General features: G+C 43.5%; 1 protein-coding gene across 2 annotated transcripts in view; it reads right to left on the bottom strand.

Annotated features, from left to right (window-relative positions):
• The window catches only part of Ptpro (protein tyrosine phosphatase receptor type O), a 199,138-nt gene that overhangs the window by 46,331 nt on the left and 125,411 nt on the right, over positions 1-27,396 (bottom strand). For both annotated transcript variants that reach the window (XM_013115524.3, XM_005072983.4), the window contains exons 8-13: positions 23,459-23,579; positions 22,515-22,708; positions 21,280-21,391; positions 15,508-15,659; positions 14,362-14,482; positions 1,286-1,425 (exon numbers count right to left, since the gene is read on the bottom strand). In XM_013115524.3, the coding sequence (XP_012970978.1) occupies positions 1,286-1,425; positions 14,362-14,482; positions 15,508-15,659; positions 21,280-21,391; positions 22,515-22,708; positions 23,459-23,579 (840 nt within the window). The remainder of the gene's footprint in view (positions 1-1,285; positions 1,426-14,361; positions 14,483-15,507; positions 15,660-21,279; positions 21,392-22,514; positions 22,709-23,458; positions 23,580-27,396) is intronic.

Genomic DNA, 27,396 nt, shown 5'->3' with positions numbered 1-27,396 from the left:
CTGGCTAACAAGATGGCAGCCAATGGCACTGATTTCCCACCCCAGCCACCGCCTGGTACAGAAGGGATTACAGCAAGCAAAGAAAGACTTCTGCTGACAGGACTGAATGGCAGCAGGTAGCTGACCAACCATTGTGTTTCTAATGGAAGACGTCACTGTATATAGAGGAGAACAATCCATCCAAGGCAGGACAGTTATTTTCCAAAAGGGTGCTTACAGCCACGACAGGACTCAGCCTCTCAGCACAGATCAAAAGAGAGACATTTCTAGATGCGCCTATCAAAGGGGCAGGGAAATCAGAGCGTATTATCTCAGCAATCAGTCTGAAAAGACTAGCTCTCCCAGCCTTCCCATCATCCTTCCCTCCCAGACACAAGGTCTTCACTTATTGAAAGAGCAACAATTATTCATGCTGGAAGAATTACTCTCCCCCCTGCAGTGTAAGAACTCCCTTTCCTCCCTCCTCTGTCTGTAAAGTCTCTCTCTCTCTCTCTCTCTCTCTCTCTCTCTCTCTCTCTCTCTCTCTCTCTCTCTCTCTCTCTCTCTCTCACTCTGTTTTCTTTACTTTTGTGACTTAGTTACTGTCAGAGCTGAGCGCCCACTTTTCCTGCCCTTCACCATGACCTGGAGAACAACATAAGCTACTTTATCATTTCTTCTGTGTACGACTCCAAACCTTTAACAATAACCATGCCTCAGAGTTTTGTCTTTTGAATTATTTCAGTAATATGACTCTTAGCTGGGGAAGTTACATTGCACTCATTTCTGCACTTGAACAGTGCCTGAAATGATGTCTTTTTTTTATAGTGTCTTTTAAGTTTAAAGTAAATTTAAGAATTAGTACAAAGATTTGCGAATAACTAAAAGAAAAAAATTGAAGGCAAGTGTTGATTCTGCTATTTGCATGCTCTAGAATATCTTTGAAAAACCAGGCAACTGGTTCCTAAGTATACTGTGTCAAGGTCTTCATGAGTATATCCCACAAATACTGTTAACTTCTACCTATAAAATCCAAATGAGCAAGCAGACAGTTTTCACTTCTTGTAGTTCCATGAAACAAAATTTTTAGTTTGCTTTGTTAGCCTTAATCAAAAGTAATTCAAGCTGGGTAGTGGTGGCGCACGCCTTTAATACCACACCAGAGAGGCAGAGACTGGCGGATCTCTGTGAGTTCAAGGCCAGCCTGGTCTACAGAGCGAGTTCCAAGACACTCAGGACTGTTGCACAGAGAAACCCTGTCTGGAAAAAAAAAGTAACTCAGAAGGAAAGTCAAGGCAATCAGTACCTGGAGTTTGGCGTCATGACTAGAGCCGAGCTGTTGACAGAGGACTTCGAAGAAATCAGCAACACCCTCCTCCACCCACAGCAGGGTCACCGACGTCTGTGTTTTGTTCACTGCAAAGAGTGACTTCGGAGGGGCTGGTTCTGAGGGAAGAGCAAATGTTTTTAAGAAATGAAATTTTATAGATATAAAATCTTCATTTAGTAGCAAATGGGTGGGCGCCCTGAGGACTCACAGGTCAGTGGATAGGAATCTGGGTTTTATATTGCCTTTGGGTAATATGCCCGTCCACAAGCCTGCCATCCACATCCATGGGCAGAATGCTCTGTTCTGTATTTCCGACTTCTCCTTTTGGACACTTCTCTTTTCTACTTCAGCTTCATAACCAGAGTCTATTAATAGTTTCTGTGTCATCCACCCTGGAGTTAGCATTGTCCTGACAACACATAACTTCTTCGGTGAAACACAGAAGAAAAAAAAAAGATGAAGAAGAAAGAAAAGATGAGGAGGGGCTGTCCCTCCTAGTGAGATGAAGTTGGGAGTTAGCCTCAACCTATCTTCCTTTCTTCAGATTCTCCTCTTGGGTCAGAAGATCGGATCCTTCAATCTTTAGTGAAAATAAATAGAGATAGAACTAAAAAGATAGCATGATTTTTGGGGGGAAATGGATGATGGAAGGGAACCAGATGCCTAATAACATATTAGAGATGAAAGTTTTATCACAGACTTTTTATCTTGATCAATAAATTAACCCATTAGCCAAGGGTCCTGCATCGAGGATTCTGGGCCTCTTTCTGTTCCTTTCTAGTAACTGAGTCACAGATTCGGCCGACTTGGTCCTCTCTGTTCTGTTAAGTTTTCTGCACCCATCTTCCACTTCTGAATTTCTTCTTCTCTACTAATGCCACTGTATTATGGATGCCGAGTTGTGATGCTGTGTTGTGATGCTGTGTTGTGGATGCTGTGTTGTGATGCTGTGCTGTGATGCTGTGCTGTGATGCTGTGCTGTGATGCTGTGCTGTGATGCTGTGCTGTGATGCTGTGATGCTGTGCTGTGTTGTGATGCTGTGATGCTGTGCTGTGATGCTGTGTTGTGATGCTGTGATGCTGTGCTGTGATGCTGTGCTGTGATGCTGTGATGCTGTGCTGTGTTGTGATGCTGTGTTGTGATGCTGTGCTGTGATGCTGTGTTGTGATGCTGTGATGCTGTGTTGTGATGCTGTGATGCTGTGCTGTGATGCTGTGCTGTGATGCTGTGATGCTGTGCTGTGATGCTGTGCTGTGTTGTGATGCTGTGCTGTGATGCTGTGCTGTGATGCTGTGCTGTGATGCTGTGCTGTGATGCTGTGCTGTGATGCTGTGCTGTGATGCTGTGCTGTGATGCTGTGCTGTGATGCTGTGCTGTGATGCTGTGCTGTGATGCTGTGCTGTGATGCTGTGATGCTGTGATGCTGTGCTGTGATGCTGTGCTGTGATGCTGTGCTGTGCTGTGATGCTGTGATGCTGTGTTGTGATGCTGTGATGCTGTGCTGTGATGCTGTGTTGTGATGCTGTGATGCTGTGCTGTGATGCTGTGCTGTGATGCTGTGCTGTGATGCTGTGTTGTGATGCTGTGATGCTGTGCTGTGATGCTGTGCTGTGATGCTGTGTTGTGATGCTGTGATGCTGTGCTGTGATGCTGTGATGCTGTGCTGTGATGCTGTGCTGTGCTGTGCTGTGATGCTGTGCTGTGATGCTGTGATGCTGTGCTGTGCTGTGATGCTGTGATGCTGTGCTGTGATGCTGTGATGCTGTGCTGTGCTGTGATGCTGTGATGCTGTGCTGTGATGCTGTGTTGTGATGCTGTGCTGTGATGCTGTGCTGTGATGCTGTGCTGTGATGCTGTGCTGTGATGGTGTGCTGTGATGCTGTGCTGTGATGCTGTGCTGTGATGCTGTGTTGTGATGCTGTGATGCTGTGCTGTGATGCTGTGATGCTGTGCTGTGATGCTGTGCTGTGCTGTGATGCTGTGCTGTGATGGTGTGCTGTGATGCTGTGCTGTGATGCTGTGCTGTGATGCTGTGCTGTGATGCTGTGTTGTGATGCTGTGATGCTGTGCTGTGATGCTGTGATGCTGTGCTGTGATGCTGTGCTGTGCTGTGATGCTGTGCTGTGATGCTGTGCTGTGCTGTGATGCTGTGCTGTGATGCTGTGCTGTGATGCTGTGCTGTGATGCTGTGCTGTGATGCTGTGCTGTGCTGTGATGCTGTGCTGTGATGCTGTGCTGTGATGCTGTGCTGTGCTGTGATGCTGTGCTGTGTTGTGATGCTGTGCTGTGATGCTGTGATGCTGTGCTGTGATGCTGTGCTGTGATGCTGTGATGCTGTGCTGTGATGCTGTGCTGTGATGCTGTGCTGTGATGCTGTGCTGTGATGCTGTGTTGTGATGCTGTGCTGTGATGCTGTGCTGTGATGCTGTGCTGTGATGCTGTGTTGTGATGCTGTGCTGTGATGCTGTGCTGTGATGCTGTGCTGTGATACTGTGTTGTGATGCTGTGATGCTGTGCTGTGATGCTGTGCTGTGATGCTGTGGCCTTTCTTTCTAGATCCTCTCGTATGTAAACTGCTGAGCTGCACTCCTTGTGTGAAGCTGGGCCCTTGTTATCTGCTGGCAGCCACCCTTGACATGGCTTGCCTGGCCATACCGAACCTTCCTCCTCTGGGTTGAGCTGGCGGTATGCTCTCCCATAAGATAGCCTGCTCTCTGCAGCAGATCTTCCCCTGCTGTTAGCTGGATTTCTTTACACTTCCTGCCCCACTCTCCTGAATGTGGTCCCCAGTCCTGATCCCTTTCAGATCTTTCTGGTCAGGTTTGGATTTCCTTTGTAGAATATCTTACTTATGGCATGGTAAAGAAACATGTATTTAAAAATAGGAATCATTGCAGGTGGCCTGAGTCTAACTAGCAAATTATTTTTTCAGTGCAAAAGTGACAAGTTTGGTCAAGAGAGCTACATGGGAGGAGAGCTGAGTCAGCTTTGGACAAGTGAAACCACAGGGTATGCCGGTCTCCTTTTCACTGGCGAGTGGTACTCACTCTTCCACACAGAGTTATGTCTCACTTCTCTTCGTAGGAAAACATGAAACCTCAAGTGTCAGAGCTCAGTGTCTCCACTCACACCCTTACACTGCTGACAGACTGAGTCAGATTTGAGATTGGCAGTGATTTGCGCCAGCTAAAAATCGGGTCCTTGGGAGCAAGTGTATGTGATGGAGACAGTACTGGCTAAAACTAGATTTTACTTTTTTCTCTTCTAAAAACACATAATCCAGCTGGATGTTGGTGGCCTTTAAAACCAGCACTCGGGAGGCAGAGGCAGGCGGATCTCTGTGAGTTCAAGACCAGCCTGGCCTACCGAGAGATTTCCAGGACAGGCTCCAAAACAATACAGAGAAACCCTGTCTCCAAAAACCAAAAACCAAAACCAAAACCAAACAACAACCAGAACAACAAGAGAAACCCCACATAATCCAAAGCCACTCATAGCAGCATGTAGCCATGATCCTAGCGCTCGTGGAGCAGACGCAGAAAGATCTGGAGTTCAAGGGCAGCCGAGGTCAGTCTAGGTTATTTGAAATGTCTTAAAAACCAATCTAACAAAAAAAAATAAACAGATGAGAAGAAGTAGTTTGGTAAATTGATTGCCAATCGAGTACCAGAACCTGGGTTCAGATCCCCAGCACCTGCATACAAAGCCAGGCAAGGAAACAGGTACAGGCAGATCCTTGGAGCTCCCTGGAACCAGCAAGTTCTTGGGTGAATGAGACCTTGTCTCAGAAAGAAATACAGAGAGTGACTGGAAGTGTCAGTTGACCTCTATACACTCCCCAACACACACTCATACACACGTGTGTGTGCACATCCATGTGGGTGTGCCCATAACACAACATAGCACTACACAGAACCCTGTCAAGTACCACGTATAGAACTCGGACAGGATGAGAGACACAAGGATATGGACCATTTCTTTGATACAGATCATGAGAGCGTCAAGCTATTGCCTCTTTGGGGAATGGTCACGGCCTCTGGACACAGAGCTGGTGCCAAACCCTCTGTGCTCCCCCAGCAAACCCCTTCTTTCATTTGGAGGATACAAAGGGAATAATTAGTGTAGTACTTAGTCTTGGAGCAGAACCTAATGTCTTTAATGTCCCAAATTCATCTTTTTCTGTCTCCCTCCTCCCTCCCTCCCTCCCTCCCTCCTCTCTCTTTCTTTCTTTTTCTGAGGCAGGGGAGCAAGAGGGAGACTATTCCATCTTGGAAATCACTATGTGCCTAGACTGCCCTTTTACTTATGGCTGTCCTTCTGCCTCAGCCTCTCAAACGTGGGGATTAAGGCATGTGACAGCAGGATGTTCGACTTACTGTTTATTTTAATGTCACTCATGTATGTAACTGTCCACTGACTGGTATTTATGAAGTCCCATTATATCCAAAAGTGCAGATGGGCTCCCCACTGTCTGTGTTTTGATCCTTTAAATTCATCAAGTTTTACACTTGTGGCATAGGTAGTAAGAAGATTTAGTAGCAGTGTTGTAAAAAGCATCTCTATGAGTGATGTGGGGGGGGAATCCATTTCAATCTTCAACCTCAGTGTGAAGAGTTTTCTAGAATTTTCTTCATCTATAAAAATACAAATGGAGAGTCTTTTCCATGTGTATTATAATTAAGTTTTTTTTTCAGTAGACTAGGTCTTATCCTCAGCTTTGCCAAACAAAGTATCTCCCATAGAGGCAGCAGAGGCTGAGTAGAGGCAGCCCTGACGCTCAAGTTGAGGAAGTGCTCTTTGAAGTCCTGTGTGTGTGTGTGTGTGTGTGTGTGTGTGTGTGTGTGGTGTGCTCTTTGAAGTCCTGTGTGTGTGTGTGTGTGTGTGGTGTGCTCTTTGAAGTCCTGTGTGTGTGTATGTGTGTGTGTGTGTGTGTGTGTGTGTGTGTGTGTGGCTCTTTGAAGCCCTGTGTATGTATGTGTGTGTGTCTCTTTGAAGTCATGTGTGTGTGGGTAACTGAAGTGTGAGGGAGAGAAATCTCTCAGGAAGAGTCATGATAAATACTCCATAAAAACCAGAAGAGGAAAATTTGTTTTGAGCAACAGGAATCTGTCAGGTTTGGGGCTTTCCAGAATCTTCTCATTGATGTAGGGAGACTCTTTTCCTGAATTTAACCAGTGATTTGGATATTTTTTAAAAATAATACCGGAGTATATAAAAAGCACTTGGGTAAACACTTAGTGTCTGAAAATGTTTTAAATGATGAGTTAGACACTGAAGAGATGAATTAGTGCTTACAAGCTAGTTGCTCTTCCAGAGGACTGAGGTTCAATTTCCCAGCACCCTCATGGAGGTTCACAGCCACCTGCAATTCCAGTCCTGAGGGATCTGTCACCCTTCTCTGCCTCTGGGCGCACAGGGCACCAGGCACCAGGCAGTGCAGACGAAGCAACCATTAAAAAAATCTTATTAAGTCGGGTGTTAGTGGCGCACGCCTTTAATCCCAACACTTGGGAGGCAGAGGCAGGCGGATTTCTGTGACTTCCAGATCAGCCTGGTCTACAGAGCTAGTTCCAGGACAGCCTCCAAAACAATACAAAGAAACCCTGTCTCAAAAACAAAACAAAACAAAACAAAAAACAATAAAAACTGAAACAAAACAAAAAACAGCAACAGAAAAAACCCCAATTTCTCATACACATCAAAGTTGTCATGACTGAGATTGAGAATGTCAAACTGATGTCCCAAAATCCAGTTTCCAAAAAAAGGGAAGAGAAAGTCACAGAGGGGGTGTGCGTGTGGTGGTGGGGTTTGTCCCATGGCTGTTATGTGGCTGTCAAAAGAATAAAGGCTTTAGAAAGAAATATTCCCTAATCCAATAAAACAGAAGAAGCAAATGCACACACCACCCAGGCCTCTGTCCCAGCTCCTGCTGGGTGGTGTGTGAAGGGGACCATGTCTCTTGGCTCCAGCTTGCTCACAGGGGAACTAACGTTGTTATGTGCAGATTCTTCTGGCAGTCAAGCTCTGGCTTTCTCATCTCTGGCGTCTTGCACATGTGTGGCCCGGGAAAAGGGAACTTCACAAGGGTGGTTCACCAGGGTGGAGTTGGGTTTCCTCTTCCTTCATTGACTGCTCCATCCCACCCTCTCTTCCTAGAATCTTCTCTCCGTTCAGTCTCTGGGTGCTGGAATGTGGGCCACACCCAGGGCTTCTGACTTCTGTCTCTGATTAGTATGGGTGCTCTAACTCCTGCAGGCATCCTGGAGCAGAAGAAGTCCCCTGTGATCTCTGGACACTGATTGATCATCTCTTTGCTGGATGCTTGACTTCAGTTTTCTATAGTTCTCTCTCTGTCTCTGTCTCTGTCTCTGTCTCTTTCTCTCTCTGTCTCTCTGAAGCCTGAAGAACCACAGGCTCTTAACATACCCCTCCCCATTCACCCTTTCCTGGGACCTGCTTGTCTCTGGGTCTCATTGAGTTGCACAATCATGAAACAGTTGCTCAAGAGCCAAGCTGAGGAGGCATAACTTTTAATTTTTCTTCCTCTTACTTCCTATATCTGTCCCAAAAGAAAGTTCTGGAGCCTCAATCTCCAAAATAAGCCCCAAACATTGTCCAATTCTCTCCATCTCTATTGCGGCCATCTTAACTAAAGTAAATTACTTTTTTTTCACGGAATTTGACTGAATCGTGATGATCTTTCTCCTATCAGGACAACTAGCCTCTTTAAGTAAGTCCTTGATTCAACCCGGCTCTTTTTAATTCTGACGTGTGTGTGTGTGCGTGTGCGTGTGTGTGTGTGTGTGTGTCTGCATGTGCATGTGTTTGACACTGAAAGAGAGGGAAAGTGTGTGCACATGTGTGCATACATGGGACCAGAAGACTTTGAAGACTGTTAGGAGTTTTCCATCTCTCTCTGTCTCTTCTTTCAAGGAAGAGTATCTCTTGAACCTAGGGCTTTCGTCTCCTAAACTAAGCTGAAGTCAGCAAACTCCTCTCTGATCTACCTGTCTCCAACTCGCTTGATGCTTAGCGTGGGAGCCCAAGTTATGTTGCAAATTTTAATGACTGCACAAGAGAGAGATCCAAGAAGCAAACATGCCTTTAACCTGTCAGCCCCTTGCCCAAGGACAGATACTTCCTGAGGTGCCGGAGGCAGCTGTTTATATAAGATAACAAGCCACATGTTTTTTGCTCCCCTAAACAAGTTTGTTTGACCCAACCACACTGGATATACTTGATCAGATGTAGGTGGGAGGTACACAGGCAGGAAGGACTGCAAAATGTGACTCGTTGCCATTTTCTGGGAACACCAGAATGGACCTGGCCAGCATTTAATTAAAGCTTGCTTCAAATTTGGCTCAAAACTGTGGTAGAGGTCTTATTCTTGCACAGTGGGACTAACAGGAGGATTACAGGTGTTCGTGTGCTGCCTTGCTGTGTGGTTGTGGGATCTGCACTCTGGTTCTCACAACTGAGGAGCTAACATTCGGAACCACTGGGCACCTCTCCAGCCCTTCAACCCTATTTGTCCCACAAATTACCAGAGTCATTATTTTGGCGGTCAGTTCTTTCAAGGATTTCTCATTCTTCTAAAACTAAAATCCCCACCTCCACACCTTAAGCATCCTCAGCAGCTTGGCTTCTGCCTTCTCCCTCTGCCCAGGCAGCCTCCCCAGCCACAGTGCAATCATCTGTCACACAGACCTCGGCTCCCATAGCTTTGTCACAGAAACCTTTTGCCACAGTGCCAATCCACCCCACAGAGCCAAGCTTTCATGTTTTCTCAAGTATTTATTAGGGTCCCTTCCTTCCCTACAGTATAAGCTGTTGGACAGAAACCAAAGTAGTCCCTTGGATTTCATGCCTACATGTCTAAGGTCTAAGTAATGCTTGAGAATTTCTATCATTGCTTCTTTTATAAGGTGTGAAATTGGATCCATACAGATGTATCCTTTCAAAGTTGGCCCAAGTTGCAAATAAATTCATGAATCTATGGGGAACCTAAAATTGCTAATGAAATGATTGGTGTGGCACATCACAAACAGGACCATTGTTTAAGCAAAACTTTTTGGGCATGTTGTTGATGTGACAATCAGAAATGTTGGGCAAATTTTTGCAAAAAAACAAAAAAAAACCCCAAAGACTCTATATCCGTTCATATGTCATCTTGGTGAACATCTATTACATTGGACTCCTTGACAGTTTGATTGGTTTCCACATAAGTTGACTCTATCCAACATGGTGTCAGACAAAAGAGGCCTCAATCACAGAAAAGTGAGTCACAGGCTAGTCTAACCCATTTCGCTCTGAAGCTTAACAGTAACTTTCTGATTTGAACAAACTCTGGGAACATCTGTATGTCAAAGCTGTATTTTCTACAAAGTAGAATCAAGACAACGTCTGCAAATGTTAAGATGAATGTGATCAAGAAACAGAATGACTTGAATCAACGTGTCAGGAAGCAACAGCCCCCCAATGTCTTCAATTCAGTTATGAGTAAAGAGAAATGTTCTTTCATTCTCCTGAGATGTGCAGCTTGCTTTGGTTAAATATTAACTAGATTACTATGTAACTTTGAGATCCACAGTCCCATTTCCATTTGACAACGTTGACCAGCAAACACTGTACTAAAAGAAAGAAAAAACCTGAAGGAGTCTATAAAGCACACTAACATGGCTACAAAGAGATGACAAGTTGGATTATTTAGTTACTTGCCAATCAAGAGAGGTGTGTTATACATGGCTCATCCTGCTTTCTGACAAGAGCATGATGGAGGCAGCACTCCAGGTGACACTCACGCACAGAAAAAAAAAGTTTATCGACTTTGAAGGTTGTGATGCCGTGCAAGAGATTTCTCTGGGATCTCACTTTTCACCTTGAAGTGCACAAAAGAACTTCCCCGCCATGTTTAGATAATTTTCTCAGGGAAATATGGAGGGTCAAAACCTCCAAACCTCTCCATGATGTGGGTTGGAGAGATGGCTCAGTGGCGAAGACTACTTGTTGCTCTTCCAGAGGACCCAGGTTCAATTCCTAGCACCCACTCGGGGGCTCATAACTGTCTGTAACTCTAGTCCCAGGGCATCTGACACCCCCATTTGGCCAGTATATACCATGGATGAGAGACATCCCAGAAAAATGGGAGTGAGGCAAGCAATAAGCCCGTTGAGAGTTCTTCTGTAGTACATCCTCTTCTGAGTTTCATTGTAAGGGCAAGTGGAAAAACCCAGTGACATCGAGCAAACAGCTCCACAAGTCACCCCCTGGGTTGGGGAAAGCGAGGCACTGTGGCCATGAGCACAACCCTCCAGCCTGTCACCACAGAGCCCTGCAAGGTGGTTTTGAGCAACCTTTCAGCCCATGAGCAATATCAGAGGTCATAGGCGAAATCACTTGTCTTCTCCCATCTAAGTGCTAACTGCTGAGCCACCTCTCCAGACCCTTGTCTACCCAATGAAAAGATCATGCATGCTGGGACTTGGTGTCTTCATTCGAACAACCCATGCACAGCTGCTGGGAAGGGTGTATTATGCCTGAAATGGATGTTACCAGGATTTTCAATAGGAACAGTACTGCCCCCTGGAGAGTGTTTTGAAATTTGCAAAAATATTTTCCATAGCCATTAAATTATCAAATTGTGTCCTGTCCACATATACTTTTCTTTACTCTCTCTCTCTCTCTCTCTCTCTCTCTCTCTCTCTCTCTCTCTCTCTGTGTGTGTGTGTGTGTGTGTGTGTGTGTGTGTGTGTGTGTGTGTATGTACACTATGTGCCATGACACGTGTGGAGGTCGGAGGACAACTTTAGGGAATTGGTTATTTCCTTCCATCATGTGGGTCCTAAAGACACAACTCAGGTCATCGCACCTGGCAACAGGTGCTTTTACCACTAAGCCCCCTTGTGGATTTCTAATATGACACCAGAATAAACCAGAATAGAAAGTATATGCTTTTCTATTTCATGATTTTAAAAAGTTTTTTTAAGGAATTAAGTCAATTAACTTTTTAAAACATTGTTCAAAGCCGGGCGGTGGTGGCGCATGCCTTTAATCCCAGCACTCGGGAGGCAGAGGCAGGCGGATCTTTGTGCGTTCGAGGCCAGGCTGGACCGATAGCCTCCGAAACAATACAGAGAAACCCTGTCTCGTAAAAACCAAAAAAAAAAAAAAAAACCAAAAAACAAAAAAACGTTGTTCAAAATGAGGAATTTTGCATGGAATTATGGCACAACTTTAAAATTACTCAACACTTCACTTCTGCTTGCAGTATGATAAGGATCTGTTTGGCTTTCACCATGCAGATAGGAACCAGAGACCTTTAATACAGGGAGGTGAAGAAGGATGTACTCCCTGGGTACGCTGAGGAAAATGATGTTTTGTTTGAGATTCTCTTTTCTTTAAAATTTTTTTTACATTTCTTTTTTTGTTGGGGATGGTGGGAACATGATGCCACAGCACGCATGTGGAGGCCAGAGGACAACTTGCAGGAGTCAGTTCTCTCCTTCGCCACGTGGGTTCCAGGGATCAAACTCCATGTCAGACTGGCAGTGAGCGCTTGACTGCTAAGCCAGCTTCCCAGACCACCGTTTCTGATTTCCTAAGCGTTTCTAAAAGTGCCTTCCTGACAAAAATATGACCCCAGAGTGCATATGCTTCTCTAGTGAGATGTTTGTGTGAGCCTCTTCTGGAGAGATATCTGTGTGAGCCTCTTCTAGTGAGTTGTCTGTGTGAGCCTCTTCTGGTGAGATGTCTGTGTGAGCCTCTTCTGGTGAGGTGTGCCAGTGTGAACTTCTTCTAGTGAGCTGCACCTGTGTGAACCTCTCCTAGTGAGACGTCTGTGTGAGCCTGTTACAGTGAGCTCTGCCTGTGTGAGCCTCTTCACTCATAGTTACAGATAGGAAATTAACAGGAATGCCTTGAAACTCTCACGATCACTTTCAAGCTCATGTGAGGAGTCAGCAGGTGTCTGCAACAGTGAGGGCAGCAAGTTGTGGTAACTACTAAGAAAATGTATTTGCTTTTTGTCATACTATACATTTTAAGTTTTTTTCTGGGAGAAAACATTTATTTCAGCTCGCAATCTGAGAGTATAGGCTACAATGATGGAGAAATCCTGGAGGAAGGAGCCTAAAGGCAGTCTATCACTCCGTATCCACAGTCCAGAAACAGCGCTTGGGCTAGCTCCCCCGCCCCGATACATTTTAAGTTGAAGCACACACAAAGTGCTGGAACCTCTCTGTGACAAGCCTTAGATACTGATGTGATGTATTGAATTTCTGTTTCATTTAGTTTGTTTGTGACAGCACATCACTCTGTCACCCAGGCTAGACTGGAACCCTCCTGCCTTCACATGCATCTGCTTATAAAGGGCTACATTTACAGTAGTGATGCCCCAGAAGTCCAGCTCACCCTCCATCCCCTGTGGCCAATGATGGAGTGATATGTCCCAAACTTCCTTTAAGTATCAAAAATGAAACGTGTCCTTGATACATGGTAGACTTTTCATTGAGCTAGGATTGCATGCACTTACTGGGCACAGTGTTAGGCAGCGTGTACAGCATACTCGGTATGTAATGAGCCAAGTTGAACTTGTTGGCATACCCATGTCATCATTTCTTTGTATTCGCAGCCTTAGAGCCCCTCTTCTCCAATTCATAAATGTAACGGGTTACCGGAACTAGAGACAGCTTCCTGTGCTCTCTTCCTTGGTCTGCTGTCTCCTCAGTTAAAGTAATTTCCCTTGGTGTCTTTATCACTCACTGTAATTTCTGGTTTATTCATGTCTATGCTTGCTCAGACATTTATGAGAAACTAATTAATCTTAAGATTGATTCCGCTGGGCGGTGGTGGCGCATGCCTTTAATCCCAGCACTCGGGAGGCAGAGGCAGGCAGATCTCTGTGAGTTCGAGGCTGGGCTGGACCGACAGCCTCCAAAACAATACAGAGAAACCTTGTCTCGTAAAAACCAAAAAAAAAAAAAGATAGATTCCTTTCCTTATTTCTTAATATATTAAATTTTAAATTCCTGTTCTTATTTATTAAATATTTTAAGGACTTGTTTTATTGTATCTTTGTGTGTGTGAATGTATGAGTGCATATTTGTGCAGGTGTATGTGTGTGTGTGTGCACATGCACACGCGTGCACACTCACACAGGTGTCCACAGCAGCCAGAACAGGTGATGGGTCCCTTGGAACTGGAGCTACAACTGTTTGTGAGCTGCCTGGTGTGGGGTATTGAGAGCTAAAGCCCTCTCACCAAGTAGTAGGCAATCTTAACCCCTGAGCCATTTCTCCAAACCCTCTTCCTATTTGTTACATTCCTTGTATGGACTACTACTGATCTTTTCATTTTTGTAAGCTCAACCTTAGTCATGTTTGTTGTGCATAGGCATTAAGCAATTCCATCAGGGGGAAATAGCTGTGTCTGAATACACCGGCAGGGAACCTCTACTATTATGTAACAAATTCATGTAGTTTCTTCCTGGCTAATGAGAGTGAGTCTGTCTTTCCCTCTGAATTCTCTGTTATAAATTATATTCCTCTTGGGCTGATTTTATTAGGGTTCTGAAATGATGCCAACTTGAATAAAATCAAGGTATTTTATTCAACCTAAGTTACTAAGGAATAATATTTTTATGAAAGGGAATGCTGTTGGAGGGGGTGAAGGCACTGAATTTCTTAACCAGTGAGGTCTTCTGTTTCTACAGTCCTAAGGCTACTTGGTTCCTCCAACACTGCTAAGAAGGGCAAAGGCCCATATCACAGCCCAGTTTACACTTCACTCACACAAACTCATACCAACATGGTTGTATTCTTATAATGTGTCTGCTTTGTACTTATTAGAGAGAATTAGTTGTTCTTCTGTTTGGTTCCACTGTGCTAAGGAACTCATGCTGAATACGAGCTGCAAATGCTGCCTCCACCAACACAGCATCTTTATCCCGACCCATAATATTGCTTCCCCCAACACAGCATCTTCACCCCTAACCCATCATGCTGCTTCCCCCCCAACACAGCATCTTCACCCCTCCTCCGTGCACTCTTCCTACCTAGCTTGACAAGGCGGAGCATGGAGGTGTTACTCCCTCTCTCTGTGCAGGCTGTGACAGAGAGGTTGTAGATGTCTCCTGGAGGCAGGCTGAGAATGGCGGTCATGACATTTCGTGTTACCTGCAAGACCAGCAAGATTAGTGACTTCAATGTGGAACAAACGAGCCAGCCCCTTACCCTACCCAGCAAACCCACAGCTAGTAACGCTGAAGCTCTATCGAACAGCCCGTACCCCATGAGTTTACACTGTAGCCTACAATTAACTTATTATTGCTTGGCTGGATTGTCTGAATGCAAGCTGTCATAAAGTGTACAATGCGCATCAACTGGAACAATTTTGTAATGTGTTCCCTTATTTGGAATGGCCATTACTCTGCTGTCATCCCACATAGTCACAACAGCCTTTAGAGAAGACTTTTACTGTATGGTTCCAGAGAAGCCTAGTCATGTCTGTACAGCCATGGCTTCCTGTCTGCTGACTCTGTTGCCTGTCTTCTACAAAGCTAGAGGGGATCAAGTGATCCAGTTCTGACCAATGGATTGCAAAAGGAAGCCACGTGGGCGACTTAGAGTTGAAGTGAAGCCTCCTCTGTGTACATGAGCACTCCACGTAGCAGGGGACAGGGCAACAAGGAAGAGACGAGGGAATCCTTCATCTCCTTTTGTATTTAATCCACTCTCTTTTTGTTTGTTTTGGCTGCAATAGTTTATCTGTACCCTAACATATGGTCAAAAAGCCTACTAAAGCAGGAGAGAAGAAATCAGCAGTTTAGAAGTACTCAGATATTTAGATATTGGGGATAAGTGGTGAAAATATTGACATGTTAGTAGTGCTTTGTTTGAAAGTATTTAACATTCTGAAGAAAAATTCCAATTAAAACTCTATTTTTTAAAGGCAGGTCTCACATAGCCTAGCATGGCCTTGAACTTGCTATGTAGTTAGAGATGACCTTAAACTCCTTCTTATATCCCCCCACCTCCTCAGTAACTACTACACTCAGCTTAAATCACAACTTTAATTGTAAGTGACATCCATAGCAACAATAATTTCAGCTCTCTGCCAGTGATTGAGAGGTAAGATTAAGGGTAGTCAGCTGCTCATGCAATTGTTTGGATGCCTGGTGTCAGGACCCAAAGAGACATACACTCTTCTTAATTTTCTTCTTCCCTTCTGCAACCACCATCCAATGCAGCATTCTAGAATGGGACAGGTCAGTGTGGTCATCCCCATAGGTCCAACTGATGTACAGCAGGCTGTTGAAGTACTCCACGGAGGTGATGTCTGGAGCCACAGGGGCTGCAAGGAAGGAAAGAGACACAATTCAAAGGCTAAGGACTGAGATACTTGCCTGAAAAGACTGAAATCCCAAACGACTTAGAAAATTCAACTCCACATCACATGAAGATGGAGGTCAACGGTACAGGCTGGGCACTTGCTATACGGGACCAACTTTATACATCTCAGACACAAGACAACTGGACCCAGCCTAGCCAGAGAATATCCAGGTCTCCTGTCTAAATCACAGTTTCAAGGTGCCTGAAATGCTTGATTGTTTGAGCATACTGGGTACATCGCTCAGTAGTAAAAGGCACCGCGAAGCTAATTATTGCAACAATACTGAAAAATTGGGGGGCCCTGTAACCTTAAATATCTCACTGTGGTGCATTAAAGGTGCTTTGGAGACTGAAGGACAGCAGAGAGATGGGAAGAAACAGAAGACAACCATGATGGAAGGACAGACGACTGCTACTTCCCTAACATAACACGGTGTCTTCCCTGACAGACTCAAACCTGCGCTCTCGTAGAATGTTAATTTAGGATGTGTGACATTTGTTTACACTGTGGGACGTCTGTTAATGATGCAGAATTGTGTTGCATCCTTTTATGTGGCATTTGTTTAACTCTGTGGAGTGCTGTTAATTTGCCTGTATCAAACACCTGATTGGTCTAACAGGAGCTGAACGGCCAATAGCTAGGCAGGAGAGAGAAACAGGCAGGGCTGCAAGGCAGAGAGAATAAACAGAAGAGAGAAGAGGGAGGGGTGAGAAAAGGAGGAGAGGAGGTGCCAGGGGCCAGCCACCTCGCTACACAGCCAGCCATGGAGTAAAAAGTAAAGAAAGGTGTATAGAATAGAGAAAGTTAAAAGCCCAGAGGCAAAAGGTAGACAGGATAATTTAAGAAAAGCTGGCTAGAAACAAGCCGAGCTAAGGCTAGGGATTCATAAGTAAGAATAAGTTTCTGTGTATTTATTTGGGAGCTGGGTGGTGGGCCCCCAAAGAGCGAAGAGTGAAAAGAATCAACTACACTGTGCTTTCCAGAAAGTGGGCTCTTAGCCGGGCGATGGTGGCGCACGCCGTTAATCCCAGCACTCGGGAGGCAGAGGCAGGCGGATCTCTGTGAGTTCGAGGCTGGGCTGGACCGACAGCCTCCAAAACAATACAGAGAAACCCTGTCTTGTAAAACCAAAAAAAAAAAAAAAAAAAGAAAGTGGGCTCTTAGTAAATGAAGACACAAGCAATAAAGAAAGAATAGATTTTTAAAAATTATGCCCCACAGCTTAAGTCTAGCATTGGGGTTATTTCTTTAATTCATATTCTAACACTTTAAAATTAAAATTTAATTTAATTTGAAATGTAATTTTTTTGCTGAGGAAGAAAGTTTATTTAAACTTCATATCATATAAGCTCTGAGAGCATATTTTAATAATCTTTTAAAGTATCTTAATATTCTAAAGATTTTAAAGAAAAATATACAACTAAATTTAAATTGCATGTGCAAATGGGCTGGAAAACAAGCACGTCACCACAAAACATGGCATAAGATCAACCAAAATCTTTAGAGTAAAATTTCTAGAAATTGTAAGAATCATTTCCTTTAATAGGACTCTAATAGGTGGCATGAATTCTCAGTAGACACTTTCAAAACCTGTTACTGAAAGACTTACAGCATATGTGTCATTTACAATACCAGTATAATGTGTACAGGGAACACATGTTTACATGCATGCCTACACCAACCACTCATCTGTTTTCTGTGAAGTGTGAGCAGCCCTTTCCCAGGTGTCTAACAACACCACCCGTAAGTATCGGTAATGCTCTCTCCTTCCTGTGTGTCTAACACAATCCCTAAGTATCAGTGATGCTCTCTCCTTCCCTTGTGTCTAACAACACAATCCCTAAGTATCAGTGATGCTTTTCTCTACCCTTGTGCCTAACAACACAGTCCCTAAGTATCAGTGATGCTCTCCCCTTCCCTTGTGTCTAACAACACAGTTCCTAAGTATCTGCAATGCTCTCTCCTTCCTGTGTACCTAACAACACAGTCCCTAAGTATCAGTGATGCTCTCCCCTTCCCTTGTGTCTAACAACACAGTTCCTAAGTATCTGCAATGCTCTCTCCTTCCTGTGTACCTAACAACACAGTTCCTAAATATCAGGGATGCTCTCCCCATTTGGATCCTGAATGTCCATTCAAAGGCTGCGGAGGTGATGGAAACCTTAGGGGCGGGGCCAGGTGAGAGGAAGGAGGTGACTGGCATATGCCTCGTGCCAGGTCTCTTCCTCTTGTTCTGTTTTTCTTTCCTGATGCCATGAGGTGAGTGGCGTTACTGCTCCAGATTGCTTCACGCTGTGGTATTCTGCCTCTTTATATATGAAAACTCTAGAAACCATGAGTAAAAGAAACTTGTCCTTCTTGTAAGTTGGTTGTCTTGGGATATTCTGTCATAGTAATGTTAAGATAAAAATGCACATATCATATTCCACAATAATCTAATGCAGACATACCCATATGACTTCCTAATAGCTGCTTAATATACTCCAATATGCTTCATCATATATAGATACCTATGCACTGATTCTTCAAAGGCATTTTCCTTATATTCTGATTTTGGTGAGGCCCAGAAATACTCAAAATTTCAAACCTAGAAGTCTGCACCTGCTCCTCCTCACAGGGCTGGGCCTTCAGATTAGGTACTTGTTGCTTTAAAATCTCACATATTGCCAAAGGCCACAAGATGTCACTAGTTGTTTATTAATCATTATATGGTATATTAACATAATCACTGTGAATCTGAGTTTTATAAAAGTTGCCTAACCCTGAGTAGATTGCAGTCTGAGTAGGCCATATTCAATTTAAATGCTCTGTATACTGAGACCTGAACCCCTGAACTCAGAGTTTCCTGCAACCTGGAAGTCTCTCTAACACTGATCTACACACCCAGCCTCCCACTGTGTTTATTCTGAAACAGTGTCTCACTAAGGGGCTCAGGCTGGCTTTGAATTCACCCTGTAGCTCAATCTGGCCTTGAACTTGTGAACTTCCTGTCTCAGTCTCTCAAGTGGCTTTGATTACTGACCTGCACCTCTAGGCCTGGTTTGCTAGTTCCCCTTTACACCATACAATTTGACTACTTGGATTAAAATGCAAAGCACAGGAAAGTAATGCACGAGAATCTCACGTAAAAAAAAAAAAGAAGATTCTTGTCTGAAATGGTAAACGAGTCAGGCAAAGAACTAAAGGGCTAGAATTTCAACTGGCTTAATATGCAAATGTATACCTGCATGTATTTGTGTGTACACACATGTGTGTGTATAATTTAATGGTTTTGTAGATCTGTGGTGTTTGTAAGGTGTGTGTGTGTGTGTGTGTGTGTGTGTGTGTGTATAGGTGTGCTTGCTCATGCATATTTATGCAGAGGCTAGGGGTAGAAAGGGATATCTTGCTCTATTGTTCTCCATCATTTTTTTATAATGATTAAGTCCTTTGTGCTCTTGGAGCTCACCATTCAGCCAGACTGACAGGCTAGTGAGCTCCCAGATCTACCAGACACACTGGCCATGTCTAGTTCATCAGCCATGTCTAGCTTGCTCCTAGCTGTCTTTGTCTGTGTTCAGCAGACACTTCACCCACGGAGCTATCTCCTCAGCCCTACTAATATATTTTAATGGTTTTTATGATAGAGTTTAATTCTTATACTGTGCTATTACTGGGCCCATTTTTCAGATGTGAGAATTGAACACAGTTGTGTAAAACTATAGACTTAATGTCAACTTAACTAAGCTGTTCATCAGGAAAAATTAAACTCTCAAGATCACATTACTGGAGATAATCAATTTGTCATTAACATGTATAGCTCATGGAGACAGATTATTTATCTGGACTTTACAGATCGTATTTAAACTGTTGCAAACTTTGCTCTGCTCCAAGAAGGTCCTAATTTTACTTACTTGAAAGACTTTGCTCTTTTTAATTGTGTGTATGTGTGCATACAGGGAGGGAGGATATGCACATGAGTGCAGTACCCACGGAGGCCAGAGGGGGTGTCAGATCCTCTGGATCTCTAGCTATGGGAGGTTATGAACCACCTGACAGGGACGATGGGAACTAAACGCAGGTCCTCAGCAAGAGCGGCCAGCATTCTTAGCTGAAGCCCTCTCTTCAGCCCCTGACCTCACTTTAAAAGGCACGCTGTGCTGTGGCAGAGAACGCCACCCAAACGCTGTTAATTCCCCACTGCTGCTGCTGAACCTCTGTAAAGGCGATAGTTTAACTCATGAACATTTGTTCTGCGGTCCTGTTGGCAGGATCCTGGAGAGTTCTGCTGATGAGAAAAAGTTCAAAAATCACTAAGCTGATTCACTCAAGCTCAAAGCCAAGCCTTTGTAAAGGTCACTGTCCTGTCTAGGGAGGAAAGGGCATTCCCTAGCGCAAATGTCTATAAAGCTGACCTGTAAGATTTAGTGCTGTAGTGGAATTTAATTGGGGTTAAACGTGTGCTTACTGATGTAGTCTGAGAGCTGACCATAGTTTACCCGGTGACTGGTATTGCCTCCTCTTTTAGGATTTTTCGCTCTACCCCCCTCTAATATGACAGCCGGCATATACAGCAGAGAGTTCTGGACAGTAGCTGCTAAAGAAAGTGGTAGCCACAGCTCATTATCTCCATTGTCTTCCCAATACAGCTCTAAGTACGAAGAAAGTTCTTGAATAATGTTAGTTCAAACAACAAGTGTTGGTGCTTCATTTATTTTTAAGATTTACTTTAGTTTTAATTCCGTGTATGTATGTCTCTGTGTGAGGTTATAATGCATGTGAGTGCAGTTGCCCATGGAGGTCAGAAGGGGGTGTCCTGTCCCTAGAGCTGGAGTTCCAGGTGGTTGTAAGCCACCTGACTTGGGTTCAGGGCCCTGAACTCAGTTTCTCTGGGAGAGTGGCAGGTGCTCTTATGCTCCCTTAAGTGAATTTTTCATTTGCAATGTTTTCTACAGTTGTTGTTGATGTGACTGCGCAATTTAAGGCTTTGGAGGAACTGAAATGGACTTAAATTAGCACTTTGTGTCATGTATTTTGCTAGTAGTTTGTTCAATAGAGAAGTCATCATAAAGCATTCCATAGCATCTTGCTCTGTGTCTTACACAGACCTGCGGCTTGGGGGGGGGGGGGAGTTAGCTTGCTCAAGCTTACAGTGACGGAGGCAAAGCCCCAATGATGTCAATACCTCTCCAAAGGCCTGCAGCAGACTCTGGCACCATCAGCCCGGCGAGTGAGTGCAGACATGGAGTAATAACAAGGAAATGAAGCACCATCACAGATTTGATGACCTAATGTGCAGCATCAATCAAGTGTACAGGGGAAGCTGAAAGCTATGTTTGCAGCCTCCGGCTGTATTCTAATCGATTCTGGCAGGAATGCCCATAGCAAGGGCATTGACTCCAAATGAATAAAAGTCAAGGGCATGGATTTTAAAAATCATACTTTTGGCTTTAATGCTTATCAACTAAGTCGTGAAAGACCAGAGTCGCGGATATGTCTTTCATGATGATGCTAAGTCAGTGATGAGTAACTGGTACTCTCTGGTCATGTGATCCTGCTCAAGATGACATTCTTTCATGGGATGCTCCCCTCCAGTACTCACCTGTTATGAAGCTGATGGTGGAGCTGTCACAACAGCTCAGTTCTGGATCTCCCCATGTCACCATGGTTACCCGAAAGTTGTAGTACCAGGCTGGCAATAGATTTGCTATTCTCTGGATAAGGATGGGGGAAAACCAGGAGACAGATAACCAAGAAGAAAACAGCATTTATGGAACTGATTTACGTTCCTTGGGTCACGACAAACATCAACAAACAGTTTTTTCTTTTTTTGTGTCTTTAGAATTATTTTTAAGTGAAATGAGCCATAAATGAAATGAGGCATATGTAATTTAAAAAGATGACTCAAAGACAGATAACTATGGGTATTACTTCACCATTTCCAAGGTTATACTGCACAATGAAGTAGCACTTATTTATAAGTGTCTGCACACATTCATTTCCCTGCATCTAGGAAAAAGGAATAGTTCTACCATGGTGATAAGCAGCAATTGTATGCTTCATGTGTCATGCGTAGGTAGCCTACACTTTGCAAAATGAATCTGATCTCAGAAACAGCAATTATTACCTAGGTTTTGAAAGCTCTTCCCGAAGGGTTAGCAATATAGATATTTAATGATCTGTACATGCCACGGCTAGAGATCAACAGTGTTGGTCAACTATTGAAGGCTACAGGGAAACCTCTGGTGTTGAAAGGAAAGTTAGTGTAGGGTGGTTCTGCTCTTATTTGAGAAAATTCATTAAAAGAAAAATACCATCAAGGGTGAAAGGTAGTTGTATAACTCTACCCCCTTCCCCCCTCTCCTCTCTCTCTCTCCTCTTTCCTCTCCCCTTTCTCCTTTCTCCCCCTGTGTCTCTGCTGTCCCCTTCCCCACCTCTCTGTCTCTCTCTCTCTCAAGAAAAAGACAGAATCTAAATCTAAGAGAAAAATAAAGTCATGGACTGGCAAACAAACAAAAATCAAGAGTAACCTGGAGTGCTCATATGCATACAATCCTGGCACTTTCAAGGAAGTTAATGGTCACCACACATACACACACACACACACACACACACACGCACACACACACACACAAAACAAACAAATAAAAACCAAAAACATCCCTAAATTAAACTAAACATAAACCAACAACAACAAAAACCAGGGACTTGAAAATAGCTATTTACTGATGCCTACTTTCAAAATGACCTAACTTACAGATAACTTTGTCTAACACACTTGTGACACAGACATGACCATTTACATAAGAGTGCACCAGCTGGCTAAGGGAGGATTACCACGGATGACGTTAAGGAGACGGTCGCTGCTATTTCATAGTAGGTTGTCCACTCTGAGGTCATGGTGGTGGGGTTGAAATAAAACATTTCAACCACGTATTTTCTGAACACTCCCAAGTAAGGTCGGGTCCAACTCAGCACTACAGCCGTGGGACCCAAGGGGTAGAGCATTAACTCCTTTATCCCAGTGGGAACTAGAAAAGGGAGGGGAGAGTAAAGAGAGAACATCAGGAGAGGCATCAGCACCTCCACAGTGGCTTCCAACTGAATAATCAGGACTGCCCGTTTTCTTAACACCACTCTACAAACCAAAGTAAACGTATTTACCCCTGACTCTTTGTCCCATGTAATAACCAGAAGGATGTCTTCCGAACATACAATTCTCCTTATTTGAAGTAGGCAGTCCTTCACATCAGCAGGTACAAGAACCCGTTTATTTACTTCAGTGAACAATGGATGTAGACCTTATGGAAGGATTTAATATGCTCCACAGGCTGCCCTCTAAGCCGTAGTGCCAAGTATGTGTGTAGTCACACACACTAGATCCACATCCTCGGTCTCCCACAAAATGGCATCTAAAATTATGACTTCTAAAAGTTACTTCTTTCTAAACAACACAGTAAACTCTTTGTGTAGTATTTATACCTCACAAGACGTTATGAAAGATCGACTCAGTGACGGCTAAGGTGTACGGGAAGGTACCCATGGGTTATATGCACACTAAGACTTGGAACGTCTATAACTTCTGGCTTCAGCTGTGTGTTCTGGAAAGCATCCCCTGGAAGTTATTTCCTATAAATACCGAGAAACTTCTAGTCTGACACAGCCATATTAACCACATGCTCATGACCTTTCCATGTGTGATGAATTACGCCAGAAGACTGCATCTTTCCTACCAGGAGTCTGGTAAAGACAGGTCATTGTTTTTGTGGCTAACAACTTACCGATGGCAAATGTCACAGGATCAGAAGGTGGCCCAATCAAAGGCCCTTTCCTTAGGTACATCACGACCTGGTACTGGGCTCCGGGAACCAGATTTTCAATAACAGGTTTGCTTGAGTTCACCTTAAATCAAACGCCAGATAAGATTTATGTAGAGTTGGGCTTTCAGAGTGTGACGCAGAAGCTGTAAGAAGTTGCTGGCGTGTTACAGTTGACTTTGAAATCCGGTATCTTTTACTCGTGCCACGGAAGGCTAGACTTCAAAATGAGGATGATTTATGTTTATGTGAATCTGGAAGCAGAGCCAGGGCATTCAAATTCTGTGACTGGATTTAATATGCCCCATGGGCCGCCCTCTATGCATCACTGTCGATTGCAAACCCACACACTGGAGTCGCATCCTCCCGGAACTATAATCAAATCAGGAATACCACGAGGGCAGCCTGACATCCTACACTGTAGTGTCAGCTGATGGCATGCCAAGATCAGTGCAGAACTGTCTTTAGTCTCTCGTCACTTAGAAGCATATAATATCTAATTATAGAGATGGAAATGACCTCAGAGATTATCCATTCAGATTTCTGATTTAATAGATAGAGAAGCAAAGTCAGAGAATGGCCAAGGTCAGATTCACAATTGGGAGGAGAAGTTCAGTGCTATGACCTCCATTCTGCACTCGGGCAGGTCAAGGTACAGCTGTAAAGTCTTCACAAGCCTAGTGTAACCTTATAAGTGACGTCATAGGGATGGTGTCTCAGTTCTCCTTTTTTATTGGCCATGTGACCAGTGTGATACAGAGAGAAATAGTAGGAGTATACATCTGAACAAAGTGAGTTCATTAAAGATGAATGTTGGCATATATAGGATTGCTTTTTCAATTAAAGGTTAAGAAGTGAGTGGGTTTAACATGAATGTATGTATGTTGTGTCCATGTATGTATGAAGTACATGTGTGTACCTGTGTACCCACGTTTGCATGTGTGGAGGCTAGAGGCTATTTTTAGGTGTCTTCCTCCATCACTCTGAACATTATTTTTGGGACAGGGTCTCTCACAGAATCTGGTACTCACCATTGCCTTACTGACTGGCAGATCTCTGCCTCCCAGAGCTGGGATTACAGGGCTCTATCACCCTGTCTGGCTTTTGACAAAGTTTCTGAGGATCTGCCTCTGGTTCTCACACTGTATGTCTGGTACCTTACCCTCAGAGTCATCTCTTTAGTCCCAGACGTGATGTTTACAGTACTTCTAATAAGACAGTTTCACTTAGGAAGACATTCAGAATGCTTGAAATCAAATCCCAACTCTGTTACGTATAAACACAAGGATTTATTTATCCTCCATTTGAAATTGTTACCATTGTTTCTTTGTTATTATAATATAGGTAATAATGCATCTTAGAGTGGCAGAATTCTTAGACCAAACTGTAAGACACATTAACTCTTAGGATCAATTGTTTTTGTTTCTGGGGTACCTAAAGTGCAAAACTTCTGCAGTAACAAACAAAACTGGTGGCTAACAATTTTGCTGGCAGTTTGTGGTGTGTTTTTCTAAGTCTCATTAAATTTCTAAGGATAAACAGTACTGATGACATGAATGTCAATGTTGTGTTTCAGAAGCTGGTTATGTGAATTAGACACATTATCTGATAAGAATACAGCCTACTCCATCCCCAGTAGGTGTGGCACGCTACTGAAGATCATGCTAGAATGGTTAATTAGTGCTCTTCCCTTCTTTGCCTATTTATACCCTTTTATGACAGTATCTTAGATTTTCCAGAATACTTGTAGTCCGTTACCCTCCATGACTCTCATCTAAAGAGACAAACTGGTGAACAGATTATATGCTGGGCATGGTGGCACATTGCAGAATCCTACCACTTTGGGAGGTAATGTCAAGGAAGATTAGGTGTTCGAGGCCAGCCTAGACTATATAATATGTTAGAGACTGGCATGGGCTATGTGAAATTCTGATCTCAGAAAAACGAAATAAAAATAGGTAAATACTGGGCATGTTGTGCACGACTGAACAATAGTTTTATTAAAATTACATTCTATGTGACAAAACTAATGTTTACTCGATGGTGCGGTTGTTCTTCCAAAACAAGAGTAAATGCAATGGAGTGGAATCTTTCTGCTCCTTTCCCACAAGTCTCAGCATGTCTGTGGGCATTCTAGACTTCTTACATATGCATAACAAGGTGCTGTTGAAGTACACACGTGGGTTTTGTTTTTGCTATGAAGAGCATTTTAGACATCTGACACACTTGTAAATGCTCGCTTGGCTCCCTAATCACTCATGTTGCTATTTAGAATATTTAGACCAACATAAGATGCAAACTGTGTAGGTTGTCCCAGGGTACTCTTATCACTCTTTTGGTTAGATACACTTGTTTCTAATTGTTCATGGGACACCCCAGTTATAGCCATTTATACACAGCAGTCATAAACCCACCCTAGGGAAATGATGCCTTTTAGATGAAATAGAGCCATATGAAAAAATCATATTGTTTTATAAAAAAGACAACATGACAATGTCATTTCAAACTACCTGTCTTTATAAAAAAAATTAGAAACATCAATCCAGCCACCTCAACCCCTAAATATCTGTTGAGGTATAAACATATATTTACACCTTAATTCTCTGTTGAGGAATATTTCTTTATACCGTGTGAAGATGTGTCGGTGTGATTGGAGCTGAATGGCTAATAGCTATGTAGGAAGAGATTAGACTAGACTTATGGGCACAGAGAGGTCTTGGGGAAGAAGAAAGTGGGGTTTCCAGCTGGATGCAGAGGAAGTAAATCATAAAGGAGGAGGGGCAAAAGCCACAAGCCTTGTGAGAGCACATAGATGAATAGAAATGGGTTAGTTTAAGTTATAAGAACTAGTTAGAAACAAGCCTAAGCTAACACTGAGCTTTCATAATTAATCATAAGTCTCTGTCATTTTTTTGTGAGATGGAGGGTCAAAGAAAAATCTTCCTGTGCCGTTTCTTCTAATTAATTAATCAGTCACTAGCCAACAAACCAATCAATATTGAATTGATGAATATAAAATTAATGCATTAATAAATATAATATGATACAGTTAACATAATAACAAATATAATGAATTGTTAATACATATTTTCACTTAATTCATAACCATTCTGTAATTCTTCTTTTGCCTTGCTGGCTTACTCCCTTGACTCCACTACATTTAATATATTTCCCACAAGGCACTGGCTCTGCTGTACCTACACAAGAGGCAAAACACTAGGAGGACAGTTGGAAGAAACACAATAGTCTGCTAAGTGATGGGTTGAATGAGATGAGCATGGAGGTTTCCCTGAGTCTGAGATGGTCCTACTGCTACCCATGTGACACTTTCCTCGTTAACTCTTTAGTGGCATTCATTCCAGTCAGTAGGGCTTTTCTGTTCGGAGCACAGAGCACCACTCCATCAACTGAAAGGCATCCGTTTCAATAACAATAAGAGCTGACCTGTCTTTTTTTCTTTTTTAGTATCCTTCAGACACTATGTCAGACACTGGCCCTGTTACCCTTATTAAAGCCCTGTGATGTAGGATTGATTTCTCCCAATAGCACAGATGAAGACATCAAGAAGAACTTGAGAGGGCTGGACAGACGACTCAACAGTGAAGGATATACTTCATTCCCTCTCAGAAGACCATGGTTCAATTGCCAGAACCCACAAAGCAGCTCACAAACACCTGTAACTCTAGGTTCAGGGGATCTGATGGCCTCTCCCCGCCTTTGTAGGCACCAGGAATTCACGTGATACACAGACACACTTGCAGCAAGTCTATGGGCAAAACAAGATGCCACTACACATCCATGCACATAAATTAGAGAGGTGTCGGGGATGGGGGATGGGGTGGGGGAGACAGAGACAGAGACAGAGCTGCCTGCATGGGCAAGATCACTTGGGTTCTCAGAGC

This window comes from Mesocricetus auratus, unplaced genomic scaffold (genome assembly GCF_017639785.1).
Source record: "Mesocricetus auratus isolate SY011 unplaced genomic scaffold, BCM_Maur_2.0 Super-Scaffold_100001, whole genome shotgun sequence".
Taxonomy (NCBI): Eukaryota; Metazoa; Chordata; class Mammalia; order Rodentia; family Cricetidae; genus Mesocricetus; species Mesocricetus auratus.
The sequence above is the reverse complement of the archived record's forward strand: the minus strand, read 5'-3'. Positions and strand labels throughout refer to the sequence as shown.